The sequence below is a fragment of the Pristiophorus japonicus genome, chromosome 27, assembly GCF_044704955.1.
Source record: "Pristiophorus japonicus isolate sPriJap1 chromosome 27, sPriJap1.hap1, whole genome shotgun sequence".
Classification (NCBI taxonomy): domain Eukaryota; kingdom Metazoa; phylum Chordata; class Chondrichthyes; family Pristiophoridae; genus Pristiophorus; species Pristiophorus japonicus.
In genome coordinates, this window is record NC_092003.1 from 5,382,365 (window position 1) to 5,399,264 (window position 16,900).

Here is a 16,900-nt window from a genome sequence, read left to right on the forward strand (position 1 = left end):
GGTCCTGTATCTCCGGACATGGTTCGAGAGGCAGCATGGAGATGGGGAATGGGAGTGGGCCGGTGAGGCACATCAGATTGATTGCGGCCTAGACCATGGAGAAGCCATTGTCGGAGATCTCTTACCTGTTTTGAGTGGATTGTTGCCATGGAAGTGGACTGTGCAGAAGATGGTGGTCAAGACCACGGGGAGCGCAAAGGAGGAGTACTCCGCAGGGGAATGGTGTATTGGTTTCAGTGGTATGGCAGCCAGGCTGCAGACGTTCAAACAGGGATTATGGATGTTTGAAATTGGGTGGCAGTGGCAATTGTGAACGGGAGCTTAGGAATATGGATAAGCAGTGGATGCTGCAATTGCTTCTGCCAGCGGGATAACGAAATGTGCGAGGGTCTGTCACTAGCTTCATTTCTTACTTGTGAATCCGTCCTTTTATTGACATTGACGAGCTCAAAAAGGCATGTTCTTAAGGCTGAGACTTCCTAAATCCAAACTACATATAGAAATACATAAAATGTACAACACAGAAATAGGCCATTCGACCCAAACAATCCATGTTAGAACATAAGAATACGGAGCAGGCGTAGGCCATTCGGCCCCTCGAGCCTGCTCGCCATTCAGTATGATCATGGCTGATCTTCGACCTCAACTCCACTATCATGCCCGTGTCGAAATCTCGACCTCCGAAAAAAATGACTCCGACACTTTCAGCTCCGGCAGAAGTTTCTTTAATTTACTTGCTAGCAAGGGGCAGGTCACACTCAGTCAATGGCTAAGTGAACACCTCCGCAATGGTACAGTTACACAAGATATTTATACAGTAAAACCCAAGTTATGGCCTCTCCGTGTATTGGCTCTGTCTCGCAGTCAGTGAATACAGATAAAGAGTTAATTACTACATCCTTGTCCTGACATGGTTTCCAGATATTTCCTTTTGTCAGGGTTATTAGTTGGCCAGCCGGCCATTACTCCATGAGAGTGTGGTAATGAGCTATTACCTGTCTTGCATTGTGTCAGGATTGTCCAGTTTCCTAGTCAGTTATCTTTTTGCATCAAATGGATGAGGTCTCTACAAGAGATAATGGCTGGTGGTTTGAGTACTTCGAAAAGGGTGGGGTGGCATGGAACTGGTGTCGTATAGACAATAGGAGAGCACCATGGTGGGGGGGGGGGGGGGGTACTTGTCTCAGCATGACTTGTCTCCGAGCTGTCTGATGGCCATCAGCCATCTCAAACCAGGTTTCGCTGTTTATGCAAGCCGATTGCTTTTATGCAGAAAGTTCTGGAAGGACCAGGACTCCATTTTGTTATTGCAAAGGGCACACAAATACCGTGTGGTATCAGCTTAGATAAAAAATACATTTCCACACCCACTCCCCATAACCCTTGACTCCCTTATCGTTGGAAAGATGTTGGTGTTTATCCTCCACACGAGCAAATGGTTCGAACCACATTTACCTGCCTGCTTCCATATCTTTCCAACGCTGTTTGCTTCATCAATCTATCCTATCTAATCGTGGATGCTGGCAGTTTCTGCCTTGGCCGCTAACCCTGGAAAGAAAGACAGACTTGCATTTATAGAGCGCCTTTCCCAGCCACTGATGTCTCAAAGCGCTTTACAGCTAATGAAGTCCTTTTTACATAAGAACTAGGAACAGGAGTAGGCCATCTAGCCCCTCGAGCCTGCTCCGCCATTCAATAAGATTATGGCTGATCTGGCCGTGGACTCAGCTCCACTTACCCGCCTGCTCCCCGTAACCCTTAATTCCCTTATTGGTTAAAAATCTATCGATCTGTGATTTGAATGCATTCAATGAGCTAGCCTCAACTGCTTTCTTGGGCAGAATATTCCACAGATTCACAACCCTCTGGGAGAAGAAATTCCTTCTCAACTCGGTTTTAAATTGGCTCCCCCGTATTTTGAGGCTGTGCCCCCTAGTTCTAGTCTCCCCGACCAGTGGAAACAACCTCTCTGCCTCTATCTTGTCTATCCCTTTCCTTATTTTAAATGTTTCCATAAGATCACCCCTCATCCTTCTGAACTCCAACGAGTAAAGACCCAGTCTACTCAATCTATCATCATAAGGTAACCCCCTCATCTCCGGAATCAGCCTTGTGAATCGTCTCTGTATCCCCTCCAAAGCTAGTATATCCTTCCTTAAGTAAGGTGACCAAAACTGCACGCATTACTCCAGGTGCGGCCTCACCAATACCCTGTACAGTTGCAGCAGGACCTCCCTGCTTTTGTACTCCATCCCTCTCGCAATGAAGGCCAACATTCCATTCGCCTTCCTGATTACCTGCTGCACCTGCAAACTAACTTTTTGGGATTCATGCACAAGGAGGCAACACTGGGTAGTGTTGTTGTCACAATATGACTACACGATTGATTATCGCACTTCAAAGCAAAACGCAATCACAGATGTCTTGTCCAGATTGCCACATGAGGACTCGTGTGTTGGTGTGAAGGTGTGATTTTCACACAAGGTGCAGTTGACAAAGATTTTCCTGTAAATGCAACTGATGAGACTCAAAAGGATTTCATGTACAAGGACCCCCAGGTCCCTCTGCACCGCAGCATGTTGTAATTTCTCCCCTTTCAAATAATATTCCCTTTTACTGTTTCCCCCCCCCCCCCCCCCCCCCCCCCCCCAGGTGGATGACCTCACACTTTCCGACATTGTATTCAATCTGCCAAACCTTAGCCCATTCGCTTAACCTATATAAATCTCTTTGCAGCCTCTCTGTGTCCTCTACACAACCCGTTTTCCCACTAATCTTTGTGTCATTTGCAAATTTTGTTACACTGCACTCTGTCCCCTCTTCCAGGTCATCTATGTATATTGTAAACAGTTGTGGTCCCAGCACCGATCCCTGTGGCACACCACTAACCACCGATTTCCAACCCGAAAAGGGCCGATTTATCCCGACTCTCTGCTTTCTGTTCGCCAGTCAATTCTCTATCCATGCTAATACGTTTCCTCTGACTCCGCGTACCTTTATCTTCTGCAGTAACCTTTTGTGTGGCACCTTATCGAATGCCTTTTGGAAATCTAAATACACCACATCCATCGGTACACCTCTATCCACCATGCTCGTTATATCCTCAACGTATTCCAGTAAATTAGTTAAACATGATTTCCCCTTCATGAATCCATGTTGCGTCTGCTTGATTGCACTATTCCTATCTAGATGTTCCGCTGTTTCTTCCTTAATGATAGCTTCAAGCATTTTCCCACTACAGATGTTAAACTAACCGGCCTATTGTTACCTGCTTTTTATCTGCCCCTTTTTTTAAACAGAGGTGTTACATTAGCTGCTTTCCAATCCGCTGGTACCTCCCCAGAGTCCAGAGAATTTTGGTAGATTATAACGAATGCATCTGCTATAACTTCCGCCATCTCTTTTAATACCCTGGGATGCATTTCATCAGGACCAGGGGACTTGTCTACCTTGAGTCCCATTAGCCTGTCCAGCACTACCCCACTAGTGATAGTGATTGTCTCAAGGTCCTCCCCACATTCCCGTGACCAGCAATTTTTGGCATGGTTTTTGTGTCTTCCACTGTGAAGACCGAAGCAAAATAATTGTTTACGGTCTCGGCCATTTCCACATTTCCCATTATCAAATCCCCCTTCTCATCTTCTAAGGGACTAACATTTACTTTAGTCACTCTTTTCCGTTTTATATATCTGTAAAAGCTTTTACTATCTGTTTTTATGTTTTGCGCAAGTTTACTTTCATAATCTATCTTTCCTTTCTTTATTGCTTTCTTAGTCATTCTTTGCTGTCGTTTAAAATTTTCCCAATCTTCTAGCTTCCCACTAACCTTGGCCACCTTATACGCATTGTTTTTTAATTTGATATTCTCCTTTATTTCCTTGGTTATCCACGGCTGGTTATCCCTTCTCTTACCGCCCTTTTTTACTGGAATATATTTTTGTTGAGCACTATGAAAGAGCTCCTTAAAAGTCCTCCACTGTTCCTCAATTGTGCCACCGTTTAGTCTGTGTTTCCAGTCTACTTTAGCCAATTCTGCCTCATCCCACTGTAGTCCCCTTTGTTTAAGCATAGTACGCTCATTTGAGACACTACTTCCTCACCCTCAATCTGTATTACAAATTCAACCATAGTGTGATCACTCATTCCGAGAGGATCTTTTATGAGGAAATAGTTTATTATTCCTGTCTCATTACACAGGACCAGATCTAAGATCGCTTGCTCCCTTGTAGGTTCTATAACATACTGTTCTAAGAAACAATCCCGTATGCATTCTATGAATTCCTCCTCGAGGCTACCCCGTGCGATTTGATTTGACCAATCGATATGTAGGTTAAAATCCCCCATGATTACTGCCGTTCCTTTTTCACATGCCTCCATTATTCCCTTGATTATTGCCCGCCCCACCGTGAAGTTATTATTTGGGGGCCTATAAACTACGCTTATTAGTGACTTTTTCCCCTTACTATCTCTAATCTCCACCCACAGTGATTCAACATTTTGTTCATTAGAGCCAATATCGTCTCTCACAACTGCCTTGATATCTTCCTTTATTAACAGAGCTACCCCACCTCCTTTCCCTTCTTGTCTATCTTTCCGAATTGTCAGATACCCCTGTATGTTTAATTCCCAGTCTTGGCCACCCTGCAACCACGTTTCTGTAATGGCCACCAAATCATACCCATTTGTAATGATTTGTGCCATCAACTCATTTACTTTATTTCGAATGCTGCGTGCGTTTAGGTAGAGTGTTTTAATACTAGTTTTTAAACCATGATTTTTAGTTTTGACCCCTCCTGCAGCCCCTTTATATTCATACATATTGTCGCTTCCTATCACCTTGTGGTTTACACTTACCCCAGTGCTACTCTGCTCTGTTGCCTCCTGCCTTTTGCATTCTTTCTTGGGATCCTGTTCATCTGAGCTCTCACCCATTCTAACTAGCTCAGAGCCCTATCCTGTGTTCTGAATACTCCTTGCACTGAGGCACCGAGCTTTCATGCTTGCCTTTTTATTACACTTTGACCCCCCTTTAGAATTTTGCTGCACAATGGCCCTTTTTGTTTTTTGCCTTGGGTTTCTCTGCCCTCCACTTTTACTCATCTCCTTTCTGTCTTTTGCTTTTGTCTCCTTTTTATTTCCCTCTGTCTACCTGCATTGGTTCCCATCCCCCTGCCATATTAGTTTAACTCCTCCCCAACAGCACTAGCAAACACTCCCCCTAAGACATTGGTTCTGGTCCTGCCTAGGTGAAGACCGTCCGGTTTGTACTGGTCCCACCTCCCCCAGAACCGGTTCCAATGCCCCAGGAATTTGAATCCCTCCCTTCTGCACCACTGCTCAAGCCATGTATTCATCTGAGCTATCCTGCGATTCCTACTCTGACTAGCACGTGGCACTGGTAGCAATCCCGAGATTACTACTTTTGAGGTCCTACGTTTTAATTTAGTTCCTAGCTCCTTAAATTCGTCTCGTAGGACCTCATCCCTTTTTTTTTACCTATATCGTTGGTACCAATGTGCACCACGGCAACTGGCTGCTCACCCTCCCTTTTCAGAATGTCCTGCACCCGCTCCGAGACATCCTTGACCCTTGCACCAGGGAGGCAACATACCATCCTGGAGTCTCGGTTGCGGCCGCAGAAACGCCTATCTATTCCCCTTACAATCAAATCCCCTATCACTATCGCTGTAGTCACTGTTGTAATGTGGGAAAATTGGCCGCCAGTTTTGCGCACAGCAAGCTCCCACAAACAGCAATGTGATAATGACCAGATCATCTGTTTCTGTTATGTTGATTGACGGATAAATATTGGCCCCAGGACACCGGGGAGAACTCCCCTGCACTACTACTCCTCTGAAACACCGCCCCTCCGACAGTGCGGCGCTCCCTCGGTACCGCCCCTCCGACAGTGCGGCGCTCCCTCGGTACCGCCCCTCCGACAGTGCGGCGCTCCCTCGGTACCGCCCCTCCGACAGTGCGGCGCTCCCTCGGTACCGCCCCTCCGACAGTGCGGCGCTCCCTCGAAGTGGAGTGTCAGCCTAGATTTATGTGCTCAAGTCCTTGAAGTGAATGCCGCACCCTCATAACTCTGTGAAGAAGTTTATCCAACTCTTTGTTCTAAATCTCTTCCATTCAATCTTGTAGTGACGGTTCCTCGTTATAGACCCCTTAACTACTGGAAACAGACTGTTTCTATCTACCCTGTCCCATCCATTCCTAATTGTAAACCTTTCTATCGTCTCGCCCTGTAAACTGCACCATTCCAATGAAAAAGACCCAGCTTTTCAAGTCTTTGTATTGCATTTCCTCACACCAGGCAGCTTCCCAGTGAGTCTGCATTGCACCCTCTCTGAAGCCTCGATGCCCTTCCTGAAGTGTGGAGCCCCAGACACCACACAGCTTGTTCGTATCAGCAGTTTGAGCTGGTATGCAGCTTAATGGGACCATTGTGTTTGTTTTATGTCTAGTCTCGATAAACAAAACCAGGGGGTATCGATTTAAAGTAATTGGTAGCAGGATTAGAGTGGAGTTGAGAACATATTTCACCCAGAGGGTGGTAGGGATCTGGAACTCACTGCCTGAAAGGGTGGTAGAGGCAGAAACCCTCATCGCAATTATACAGCACCTTTAATGGCTACCGGATGCCCCAAAGCGCTTTGCAGCCAATGAATGTACAATGTAGTCCCTGTTGCAATGTGAGAAATGTGGCAGCCAATTTGCGCACAGGCAACTCCCACAGACAGCAGTGTGATAATGCCCAGATAATCTTTTTATTATGTTCATTGAGGGATAAATATTGGCCCCAGGACACCGGGGATAAATCCCCTGCTCTTCTTTGAAATAGTGCCATGGGATTTTTTACATCCTCTTTTAACGTCTCATCTGAATGATGGCCCCTCCGGCAGTGCGCCGTTCCCTCAAATCTCTGGAGTGGGGCTTGAACCAACAGCCTGGTGTGAAACAGTATTTGGATATGCACTCGAAATGCTGTAACCTACAGGGCTACGGAGCGAGAGCTGAAAAGTGGGATTAGGCTGGATAGCTCTTTGTCGGCTGGTACAGACGGTGGGCCAAATAGTCTCCTTCTGTGCCGTAAGTTTCTGTGATTTTTAAAAGTGGACATGCCTGTAGATTGTGGGATAATACAATGTTTTGTTTATTTTTAATTTGATAGAATTATGGCTTTGTGCACATGGAGGATAAGGAGGCGGCCGACGAGGCGATCAAGAACCTGCACCATCACAAGCTGCACGGGCTCCCCATCAATGTCGAGGCTAGCAAGAGCAAGGTGAAGACCTCGACCAAGCTGCATGTCAGCAACATTGGCGGCGAGTGCACCAACCAGGAGCTGCGCGCCCGCTTCGAGGAGTACGGGCCCGTCATCGAGTGCGACATTGTGAAGGACTACGCCTTCGTGCACATGGAGCGGGAAGAGGACGCCATGGAAGCTATCCGAGGGTTCGATGGCACAGAGTTTAAAGGTAACGTGGCCGGGGAGGCTCGCTGACCATACACAACAAGGGCCCCAGCGCAGGGCTGACCGATGTCGTTTATGGTTTAGAATTCCTTTGTTCTCCCTGTGAGTGGTGAACGGAAGTGAGGGAAGACTTTTTTTTAGAAAACAGTCCTTCGGCCCCCACCCCCGCTTTCGTCAAAAAACAGCAGAATTTTTTTTTTTAAAGAGAAGGAAGTTGATTGACTGTAACATCCTGCCGTTTTCAAGTCCTAATTCTGGTACCAATTGTCAGCTTCTCTACATCTGCATCTCTAATTTTCCAAGTGTCTAGTTGCCGTTGACAGATTGCCGGGGAAAGGCCACCAGCTAGTGCGGCACAGAACCTCGCGTCCTAAAAGTCCTTGTTCAAATTCCCAGCCTGAGCTGACTTGGCAGATCGCCCGGGGAGTGGTTAGCCCAGTGTAATTGGCATGGGACGCTCCGGGGCTGGGAGAGGGGGTGGTATAGCGAGGAGAGCTGCTGATCGCAGTCCAGTGACCCCCACCCCCGCTAACTGGAAACACCGCATGTTGGCGTAAATTGTGGACAAGGTTGGGTTTGACTTTCACGTCAATCCATGTCATTCTCCCGCAGTTGAATAGGTTGCCAATACTCGTGTGTCTCGGCTCACAAGTGAAGACTGATCATTTGGCCAAGGTGCTGGCAGACCTGGAATTGGTGTCTGCCCTTCAGGAGACGAGGGGAGAAGATGTGGATTACTCTGTGGTTCTTGAGGGTCTGACCACTTTTCTTCCAGACCTGATTTGGATGCGTTCATTCGCTGTCATTTCGTTCGTGTCGATCGATTTGGTTCTGCGCTTTCACAGCCGGAGGGGAGGGGGACCTACCTCCAATTTGGTGCATTCCTTCGAAAGGCTGTGAGGTGATTCTGACCGCGGGCCATTCCAGCAACGGCCGACTGCGCCTAAGCCGCTGCTGTGGACCTAGCGCAGGCTGTACGGAAAGTACCGTGTTCGGCGAGCGATGTTTAAAACCATGAGCGCCCATGTTAGTCTGAAGGGGGAAACTGTACATACCGGAAGGGCCTGGGTCGATTACCAGCCTGTCCCGAGTCACCTGGCATCAGCTGAGGAAGTTGGGGGTGGAAGGACGAAAAAATGATCGAGGATTCCCAGTCCTGATCTCTGGTGACTCCTGCCGGAAACAACAAGCATGTGAGCATGCTGTGAGGCTAAAACGGGGCTCCACTGTGTTGCCACACGTTGTCGAAAAGCCTATTGACCCCCATCACCGAGAACTGCAAGTGAAAATGGCCACTTGACAGAGTTGCTGCACTCCAGTCAGAGTCGGCGCATTCAGGAGGAAACTGAGAGAGGGCAGGTTAATCAAGAGACAGGCAAATAATTTGTGTGAATTACAGCCCAGTTGTGTTCGCCAGAAACATGAAAAATAAAGGCATCTGTGGATATACGATAATTGGGCTTTGTCTTAAATGGAAGCTTGGCAGTTTTCAGTATCTTTGTCAGCCGCTGAAACTATTGTGCATCAGTTGGATTGAGGTTGCGAGTGCTGGGTTTGCGTTGGCGTTGCTGGTTTCACTCCGGCGGTTTTCGGACAAGCTTCCTTGTGTGTTTTTATTTGGTTCTTGGTCTGTCCTTGGCCACTCCCACCAGAGCGGACTCGGACATTCTTTCAGCAGCGGGGTGTCGGGAGTTTACCAGCGCAGCTGTGTACAATGGCATAACGTCTGTACATTTAATGGGGTAATTCCACGGGACTGCGCTCCCGGTGAGGGCCACGCATTCCTGCAAATCCCCTGGGAGGACAGACACACCAACATCAGTGTCCTCGCCCAGGTTAACATCCTCAGCATTGAAGCACTAACCACACTCGATCAGCTTCACTGGGCAGGTCACTTAGTTCGCATGCCAGACACGAGACTCCCTCAGCAACTGCTCTATGAGCTCCTTCGTGGCAAATGAGCCAAAGGTGGACAGTGGAAACGTTACAAGGACACCCTCCAAGCTCCCTGGTGAAGTACGACATCACCACTGATGACTGGGAGACCCTGGCCGAAGACCACCCGAGGTGGAGAAAGTGCATCCGGTGGGGGGGCGTTGAGCTCTTCGAATCTCAACGCTGCGAGCGTGAAGAGGTCAGGCGCAGGCGGCGGAAGGAACATGCGGCAAATCAGTCCCACCCCTCCCCTCTTCATACCTGTGACAGGGTCTGTGGCTCTCGTGTTTGATTGTTCGGCCACCAAAGGACTCACTTTAGAAGTGGAAGCAAGTCTTACTCGATTCCGAGGGACTGCCTATGATGATGATGAGGGCCACGCATTGGGAGAAAGCACGGGGAGGAGATAGACCTCTGACGACGTGTCCGTGATTTCCCCAGCCTAGATTTCTTTGAGGGCGGCTTCCCACTGAGAGCGAGGCTCTGTTTACAGGGCAGAGCATCTGGGCCGCGGGTCTGGATCTGTAATGCTGCCGAACTTCCGATGGAGCAGTATGTGCAGAATGGAACTTGTTCAAAAGACACTCTACGCAACTCTGAAATAAGTCGATGCTGCTCCCCCAGTGGCTCGACAGGGTTATCCAGGCATCGGTTAAGATGCACAGGCGAGCATGGTCGTTCCCATTGGCTCAGCAAAGGGGGAGCGGTCCAGGATTCTTGCACCTGACTGCTATCCAGTGACACCCACTGGCTAGTGCGTGGATGGCAGACAGAGAGTATCTGTCCCCTGCAGCCAGATAGCCGCCTGTCACTCAATTGTCTAGGCTCGCCCATGGACGGCGGGCGCCTGGATTGAGGCACTGCAGGGTGTGTCTGGGACGGTCTCCAGCACTGAGGCAATCTTCAACCCCCCACCCCCACCTCCATAATTATAGTTTCCTGAATGGTGATTGTAAAATTGAAGAGCGAGGCTTGTCGAGGCTGTGAATTGTTTGTTCGGAACAGAATGTGTGTTTTAAATCACAGCCATTCTGCTGCCATTGGCATGTTTTTGGTGTTGATCGCTGCACAGTAACTTGCTGCATTGTTTGAGCTGCAGCTCCTTGTCATTGAACCCTCTGGGATTTTTCAGGTCAGATTGAAAACACAGTATTTTTGCAAGCTGGAGACCGCGGTTTTTGGAAGGACTGCCACGTTGGCAAAGTATAAATGCCAAAGGGCCTGGACCTGCTCCTCGCTGCTCCCTCCGCTGTACAGCACCCTTCAGCTGTTTGTATGTGACCGAGGCGGCTGGCAGTGCGCTGCGAGTCGGGGAGGAAATCGAGGCTGACCCTCGCTGTGCCCGAAAACAGATACAAATGTCTGTTTGCAGACTGACGCCATTTAGGGCAGGTTATAAGACGACATCTTTTTATCTTGTCTGACTGTGTGGCTGGTGATTTTTTTTAAAAATTGCATACCTGATGATGTCCATTGACGCTTTGCAACAACCTGATGACGGCTGGTGTTGTTGGTATCTGCCGTCTGCCTTGATCCTCCTGACACAGGTTCTCCTCAGTCAGTCCAGCTTGAACTTCGATCTCCACTCAGTGCTGTCCGTGGAAGTATCTGGTGGGGTTCCACTCCTTTAGCCTTTTGTTGGGAGTAAACCGAACGCAATGCATTCTGACTGATTGGCAGCCTCCTCTCAGGAAAACCCACCATTTTGCCCCTTTTGGAAAATTTGCTTCGTGTTTTCTTGGTGGTAAAACGATGATCAGCGTGGACCTCATTGAATCTGACTTGGAATGAATTGCTGGGCAGGAAGTAGTGTGACGGAGATGAATGTCGCGTCGGTTAAAGCAGTGATTCATTTCTGCTGTCGTTTGGTTTCCTCGTACACTCTGGCTTAGCACTTGAGGTGATTTTTCTTCCCTCTCCATGTTAATTGAGAAGTGCAACGATAAGAATATTAAAACTCATTAGGCTTAAAGTGGAACATCGAAACATAGAAAATAGGTGCAGGAGCAGGCCATTCAGCCCTTCGAGCCTGCACCACCATTCAATATGATCATGGCTGATCATGCAACAGGAAGGCAGATTATTAACTAAATGGTGACAGATTAGGAAAAGGGGAGGTGCAACGAGACCTTGGTGTCATGGTACATCAGTCATTGAAAGTAGGCATGCAGGTACAGCAGGCAGTAAAGAAAGCAAATGGCATGTTAGCCTTCATAGCGAGAGGTGAGAGGATTTGATTATAGGAGCAGGGAGGTCTTGCTGCAGTTGTACAGGGCCTTGGTGAGACCTCACCTTGAGTATTGTGTACAGTTTTGGCCTCCTAATCTGAGGAAGGACATTCTTGCTATTGAGGGAGTGCAGCGAAGGCTCACCAGACTGATTCCCGGGATGGCAGGACTGACATATGAGGAGAGACTGGGTCGGCTAGGCTTATATTCACTGGAATTTAGAAGAATGAGAGGGGATCTCAGAAACGTATAAAATTCTGACGGGACTGGACAGGTTAGATGCAAGAAGAATGTTCCCGATATTGGGGAAGTTCAGAACCAGGGGTCACAGTCTAAGGATAAGGGGTAAGCCATTTAGGACCGAGATGAGGAGAAACTTCTTCACCCAGAGAGTGGTGAACCTGTGGAATTCTCTACCACAGAAAGTTGTTGGGGCCAGTTCGTTAGATATATTCAAAAGGGAGTTAGATGTGCCCCTTACGGCTAAAGGGATCAAGGGGTATGGAGTGAAGGCAGAAGTGGGGAACATAAGAATTGGGAGCAAGAGGCGGCCATTCAGCCCCTCGAGCCTGCTCTGCCATTCAATAAGATCATGGCTGATCTGCCTCAACTCCACTTTCCCGCCCGATCCCCATATCCCTTGATTCCCTTAAGATCCAAAAATCTATTGATCTCTGAAACACTATTTAGGGAAGTACCTCTTTACTTAAAGTAATCTCCCACTTACTTACAAGAATCGAAATTTAAAGTTTATTTTTTTTCTAAGTCCCATTCTCTGAACTGTCTGGAGACCTGTGGGCCTCAGTCCCATTCTCTGCCAGGCCGGTGCATGATGCCCCTGGAAAGGCCATCCGTGATTCTCACAGCAGATCCACTGACAACTGGGAGAGAGGGAGGCAGGTAGATCTTCCTGCTGTTGTCCTGCACCCTAGGAAGTTGGCTGGCTGCTCTTTATCCCCAGCCACGGTTCTGGAGTTGATCGGACCTGAGCCATTGCGAGAATGGGGAATACTTTAAAACAAAAAAAAATCTTCATTGGCATTCAACTGCTTGCCACATTAGTACGAACCATTCAGAACTGTGTGCAAAATCTCTGTTCAGCTTCATCAACTTAACTCATTAGGCTTAATGGGGAACGTAAGAAGCAGGAGTAGGCCATTCGGCCCATCCAGCCTGCCCCGCCATTTAATAAGATCATGGCTGATCTACCTCAACTCCACCTTCCTGCACTGTCCCCATATCCCTTGATTGTAGTCGCATCCCGATAGATGACTTTCACTCTGTCCATTGACGCTTTGCAACAACCTAGTGACGGCTGGTGTTGGTAGCTGCAGTCTGCCTTAATCCTCCTGACACAGGTTCTCCTCTGTCAGGCCAGCTTGAACCCCCCACTCTGTCCCACTGTCCATCAGTAACTAACTGTTGGTTATTTGACTCACCTGCCCTCATTCTCCTCATTATTTTCCCCCCTCACCCCCTTCCCTTTGCACAGCGTTTAAACCGAGCCACACAGCAAGCGCCCACGTTATTTTCAACAAACAAAAAAAACACAATGTCATTGAGCAACCTCTCTTGCGTCTTCTTTTCAAAGGCAAACGGATCCACGTCCAGCTGTCGAGGAGCCGGCTCCGGACACAACCCGGGATGGGCGAGAAAAATGGCTGCTTCCGGTGCGGTAAAGAGGGCCACTGGTCCAAAGAGTGCCCCAAAGATCGCGGCGCGTTCGACGGAGGATTCCCTTGCGACTACCCCCAGCCTTACCCAATGCGGCCCATGTCTGCGTACGGAGAGCGTCCGTTGTATGATGAGCGGTACGGGATGGCCGAGCACTACGAGGGCTACGCGGCACAGCCGTACGCGGCGGCGGGAGATCCCTACTTTGACCGGCGGTCGGCCCAGCTCGCACCGATAGGCACCGGGATGAGCGATTGCGTCCCTGGCGGGTTAGACCCCTACGGGAGGCACCCCGTGCCGCCCCCGCCCCCTCCCTATTACGACCGGGATAGGAGCCCTCTGCGACGGACGCCCGCGGCCGCCTCGAGCTCCGGATACGGGTTTGATTACACGCAAGTCAATGCGGCAACAATGTCCACTCGAGCTCCGTATGACGTGTCGAGCGCAGCGGGGAATACCTACGTGGACCGTACGCGATACTCTATGTTCTGATCCAAAGGTGAGGCCCTATCCTCTTTCCCACTGAAGGTGTGTGCGTCTGACGTTGCAGACTTTGCTTCGGCCGGAGCGTACTCAGTGACTAATACACATGGAGCGGCAAGGCCCCCTCTCCGTCAGATCGCTGCTTCCAAACGATTCCAGGCTTACCCGTGTTGTTGGGGGGGGTGGGGGGGGGCGTGCGGTGGGGCAGTGATTTAACTTCATTCAGCACAGGCAAGACTGAACACGTTGCAGTATTTGAGCAGGAGTTCACAGAATAATTGAGACCTGTGTCAACCTGGGAGAGACTAGAACTAGGGGGCATGATCTTAGAATAAGGGGCCACCCATTTAAAACTGAGATGAGGAGAAATTTCTTCTCTGAGGGTTTGTGGAATTCGCTGCCTCAGAGAGCTGTGGAAGCTGGGACATTGAATAAATTTAAGACAGAAATAGACAGTTTCTTAAACGATAAGGGGTTATGGGGAGGTGGACCCGAGTCCATGATCGGATCAGCCATGATCTTATTGAACAGCGGAGCAGGCTTGAGGGGCCGTATGGCCTACTCCTGCTCCTATTTCTTATGTTCTTTTCCTTCTGGGTAGAAGCGCAGCCATGAGTAAGCTACACCCCGCATCCCTCGGCTCAACTCGTCTCCCGGATGTCCCCTTGATTCTTCCTGCAATCCTCTACACTTTGTGGCTGACGGGACTCCCTTGTTATACCCTTGCTCTCATTCAAAGCCGATGGCGTCCTCCCAAACCCATCGCAGGCTGACGCCCAACACTCAATGATAAAGATGCCACGTGTGCAACACCTCGGCCGACGCAAGTTCTAGTCTCGTGAACCCCCACCCTGTTTTTTGATTAAAACTCCCTTTTTGACCACACAACAGGGACGTGTCTCCATAGTATAGAGATATGTTCCTTTTGCTGTCTGAGAGAGGCCTGTGTTTTTAATTCACTGTGGACATCGTGGCATTCCAACACCGTGGCAGCTGCACACGACCTTGCTTTCCAAGGCTAACCACTCTATCCGCTCACACAGCCTCCCTGTTCAACCATGGCAATGTTCTTTCTCGCCCCAGGCTGTCTGGGTTACAGCTTACTCACAGACCTTTAACTATATAAAACTCAGGTTATCATTACTTGCAGACTTCTACATTTTAATTCTTACACACGATTATTAATGCATTACTGATGATTATATCACTAAAGAAAGAAAACAAATACTCTTTAAAAACCAACTAATCTGTGATAATCGTACACCCTCATCCCCCTAGCTCTCGGAGAATTTATGCAGTGCGTAATTGAGCCAAATGTAAATGGGCGACACCTTATTCTGAAACTATGCCCTCTAGTTCTAGATTCCCCCACAAGGGGAAACATTCTCTCTGCATCTGCCCCGTCGAGCCCCCTCAGTATCTTACACGTTTCAATAAGATCATCCCTCATTCTTCTAAACTCCAAGGAGCACAGGCCCAACCTGCTTAACCTTTCCACACTCGACTACCCCTTCATCCCAGGAATCAACCTCGTGAACTTTCTCTGAACAGCCCCCAATGCAAGTATATCCCTCTTTGAATACGGAGACCAAAACTGCACGCAGTACTCCAGGTGTGGCCTCGCCAATGCCCTGTACAGTTGTAGCAGGACTTCCTGACTTTTATACTCTATTCCCCCTTGCAATAAAGGCCAACATTCCATTTGCCTTCCTGATTAAGTAAGCTTCTGTCTCTATCGAGGTTCACACGGGAATTGGGAGCAATTCTGCATACACTGGAAGGGGAGCCCGTGGAGCCTCAGCTCTGTCTAGGGTCGATGCCTTGTAGGTAAGGATGGGAGAATATTGACCAGAAACCCAGCTATATCGACCAACATGTCAGCCTGCACCATTATTGAGGTGGATGTTCGGTGCACAACCAGAGCACCTCACAAGCAGTCGGTCTTTGTATAAAAATAGGGGGGAAAACTCAGCTCATTTTTATGAGTTTTTCCTCTCTACTGCCGAGGACCTCCATTCTTTGTGTGTTAGCCACTGAAATGTCTCCAAGTCTGTTACCCTCGTGGCTCGTGCAGGGCAGGATGAAACGGCTGCGTGTTTCAGGGCAGTCGCTTTCCGGCTGCGAGCTCGAGGTGAGACGCGTGCCTTTTTTTTTATATACATATAAAAAAAAATCAAAATTGACATCTGCGTGTGTGTGTGCTTTTTTTTTTATTTCTTACAGGAATGATAAGTGTCCCATGATGAGAGAGTCGGGTTCCCCGGTGCACGTGCGAGTCTTTGGGTTGTGCGGGACGTGTCCATCAGCGGGATATAGCGCAAAGGATGTTTGGTGCGATACCTCACCCTCATTTTAAAATGAAAAGTTGATTTAAAAAAAAAATAAAAATAAAACTCGGTTTCCAGGCCTGAGCTTACTTGATCCGCCCTGAGCGGCGACCCTAACCTTTTTTTTCCCCCGAAGACCGGGTTTGTTCTGCGTGTTTTATTTTTCAAACGTTTTGATAATGGTTCTTTGTGCTAGTCAGGAGTATATTGCGCCTCTGTCAGAAGTCAGAAAACAAGCTCTCTTTCTCTCCCTCTCTCTCTCTCTCTCTCTCTCTCTCTCTCTTTCTCTCTCTTTTAGTTATGCATTTTCTTGTATCGAAAGCTTCTACAATAAATACCAGGTGTTTCACATTCAGTTGCTGACTCTGTTTCTCACTTTGCGTTTGGTCGCTTTTCTGTCTTGCCTGTTGGAAGTTAGATCAGGGTAGATGCTAAGACGATGTTTTCCCCACTGGCTTGAAGTGCCTAGAACCAGAGGGGGCACAGTCTCAGGATAAGGGGTTGACCATTTAAGACAGAGATGAGGTGGAATTTCTTCACTCGGAGGGTTGTGAATCTTTGGAATTCTCTGCCCCAGAGAGCTGTGGATGCTGAGTCTCTTGAGTATATTTAAGGCTGAGATCGATAGATTTTTGGAGTCGAGGGATATGGAGATCGGGCGGGGAAAGTGGATCTGAGGCCGGTGATCAGCCATGATCGGGCTCTGTGTGCATTTATATAGCGCCTTTAATGTAATGAAACGTTCCAAGACGCTTCACAGGAGTATTACGCGATGA

The 16,900-nt window shown here is 48.5% G+C and overlaps 1 protein-coding gene across 3 annotated transcripts in view; it reads left to right on the plus strand.

Moving 5' to 3' along the window:
- LOC139239434 (RNA-binding protein 4B-like) overlaps positions 1–16,479 on the plus strand; it is a 38,962-nt gene extending 22,483 nt beyond the window's left edge. For 2 of the 3 annotated variants that reach the window (XM_070868163.1, XM_070868164.1), the window contains exons 2-4: positions 7,175–7,481; positions 13,232–13,813; positions 16,021–16,195. In XM_070868163.1, coding sequence (XP_070724264.1) covers positions 7,175–7,481; positions 13,232–13,806 — 882 coding nt within the window. In that variant the 3' untranslated portion in view covers positions 13,807–13,813; positions 16,021–16,195. Of the gene's footprint in view, positions 1–7,174; positions 7,482–13,231; positions 13,814–16,020 lie in introns of all 3 variants that reach the window. The other variant, XM_070868165.1, reaches the window with a different exon arrangement.
- The last annotated feature ends 421 nt before the right edge of the window (positions 16,480–16,900 follow it).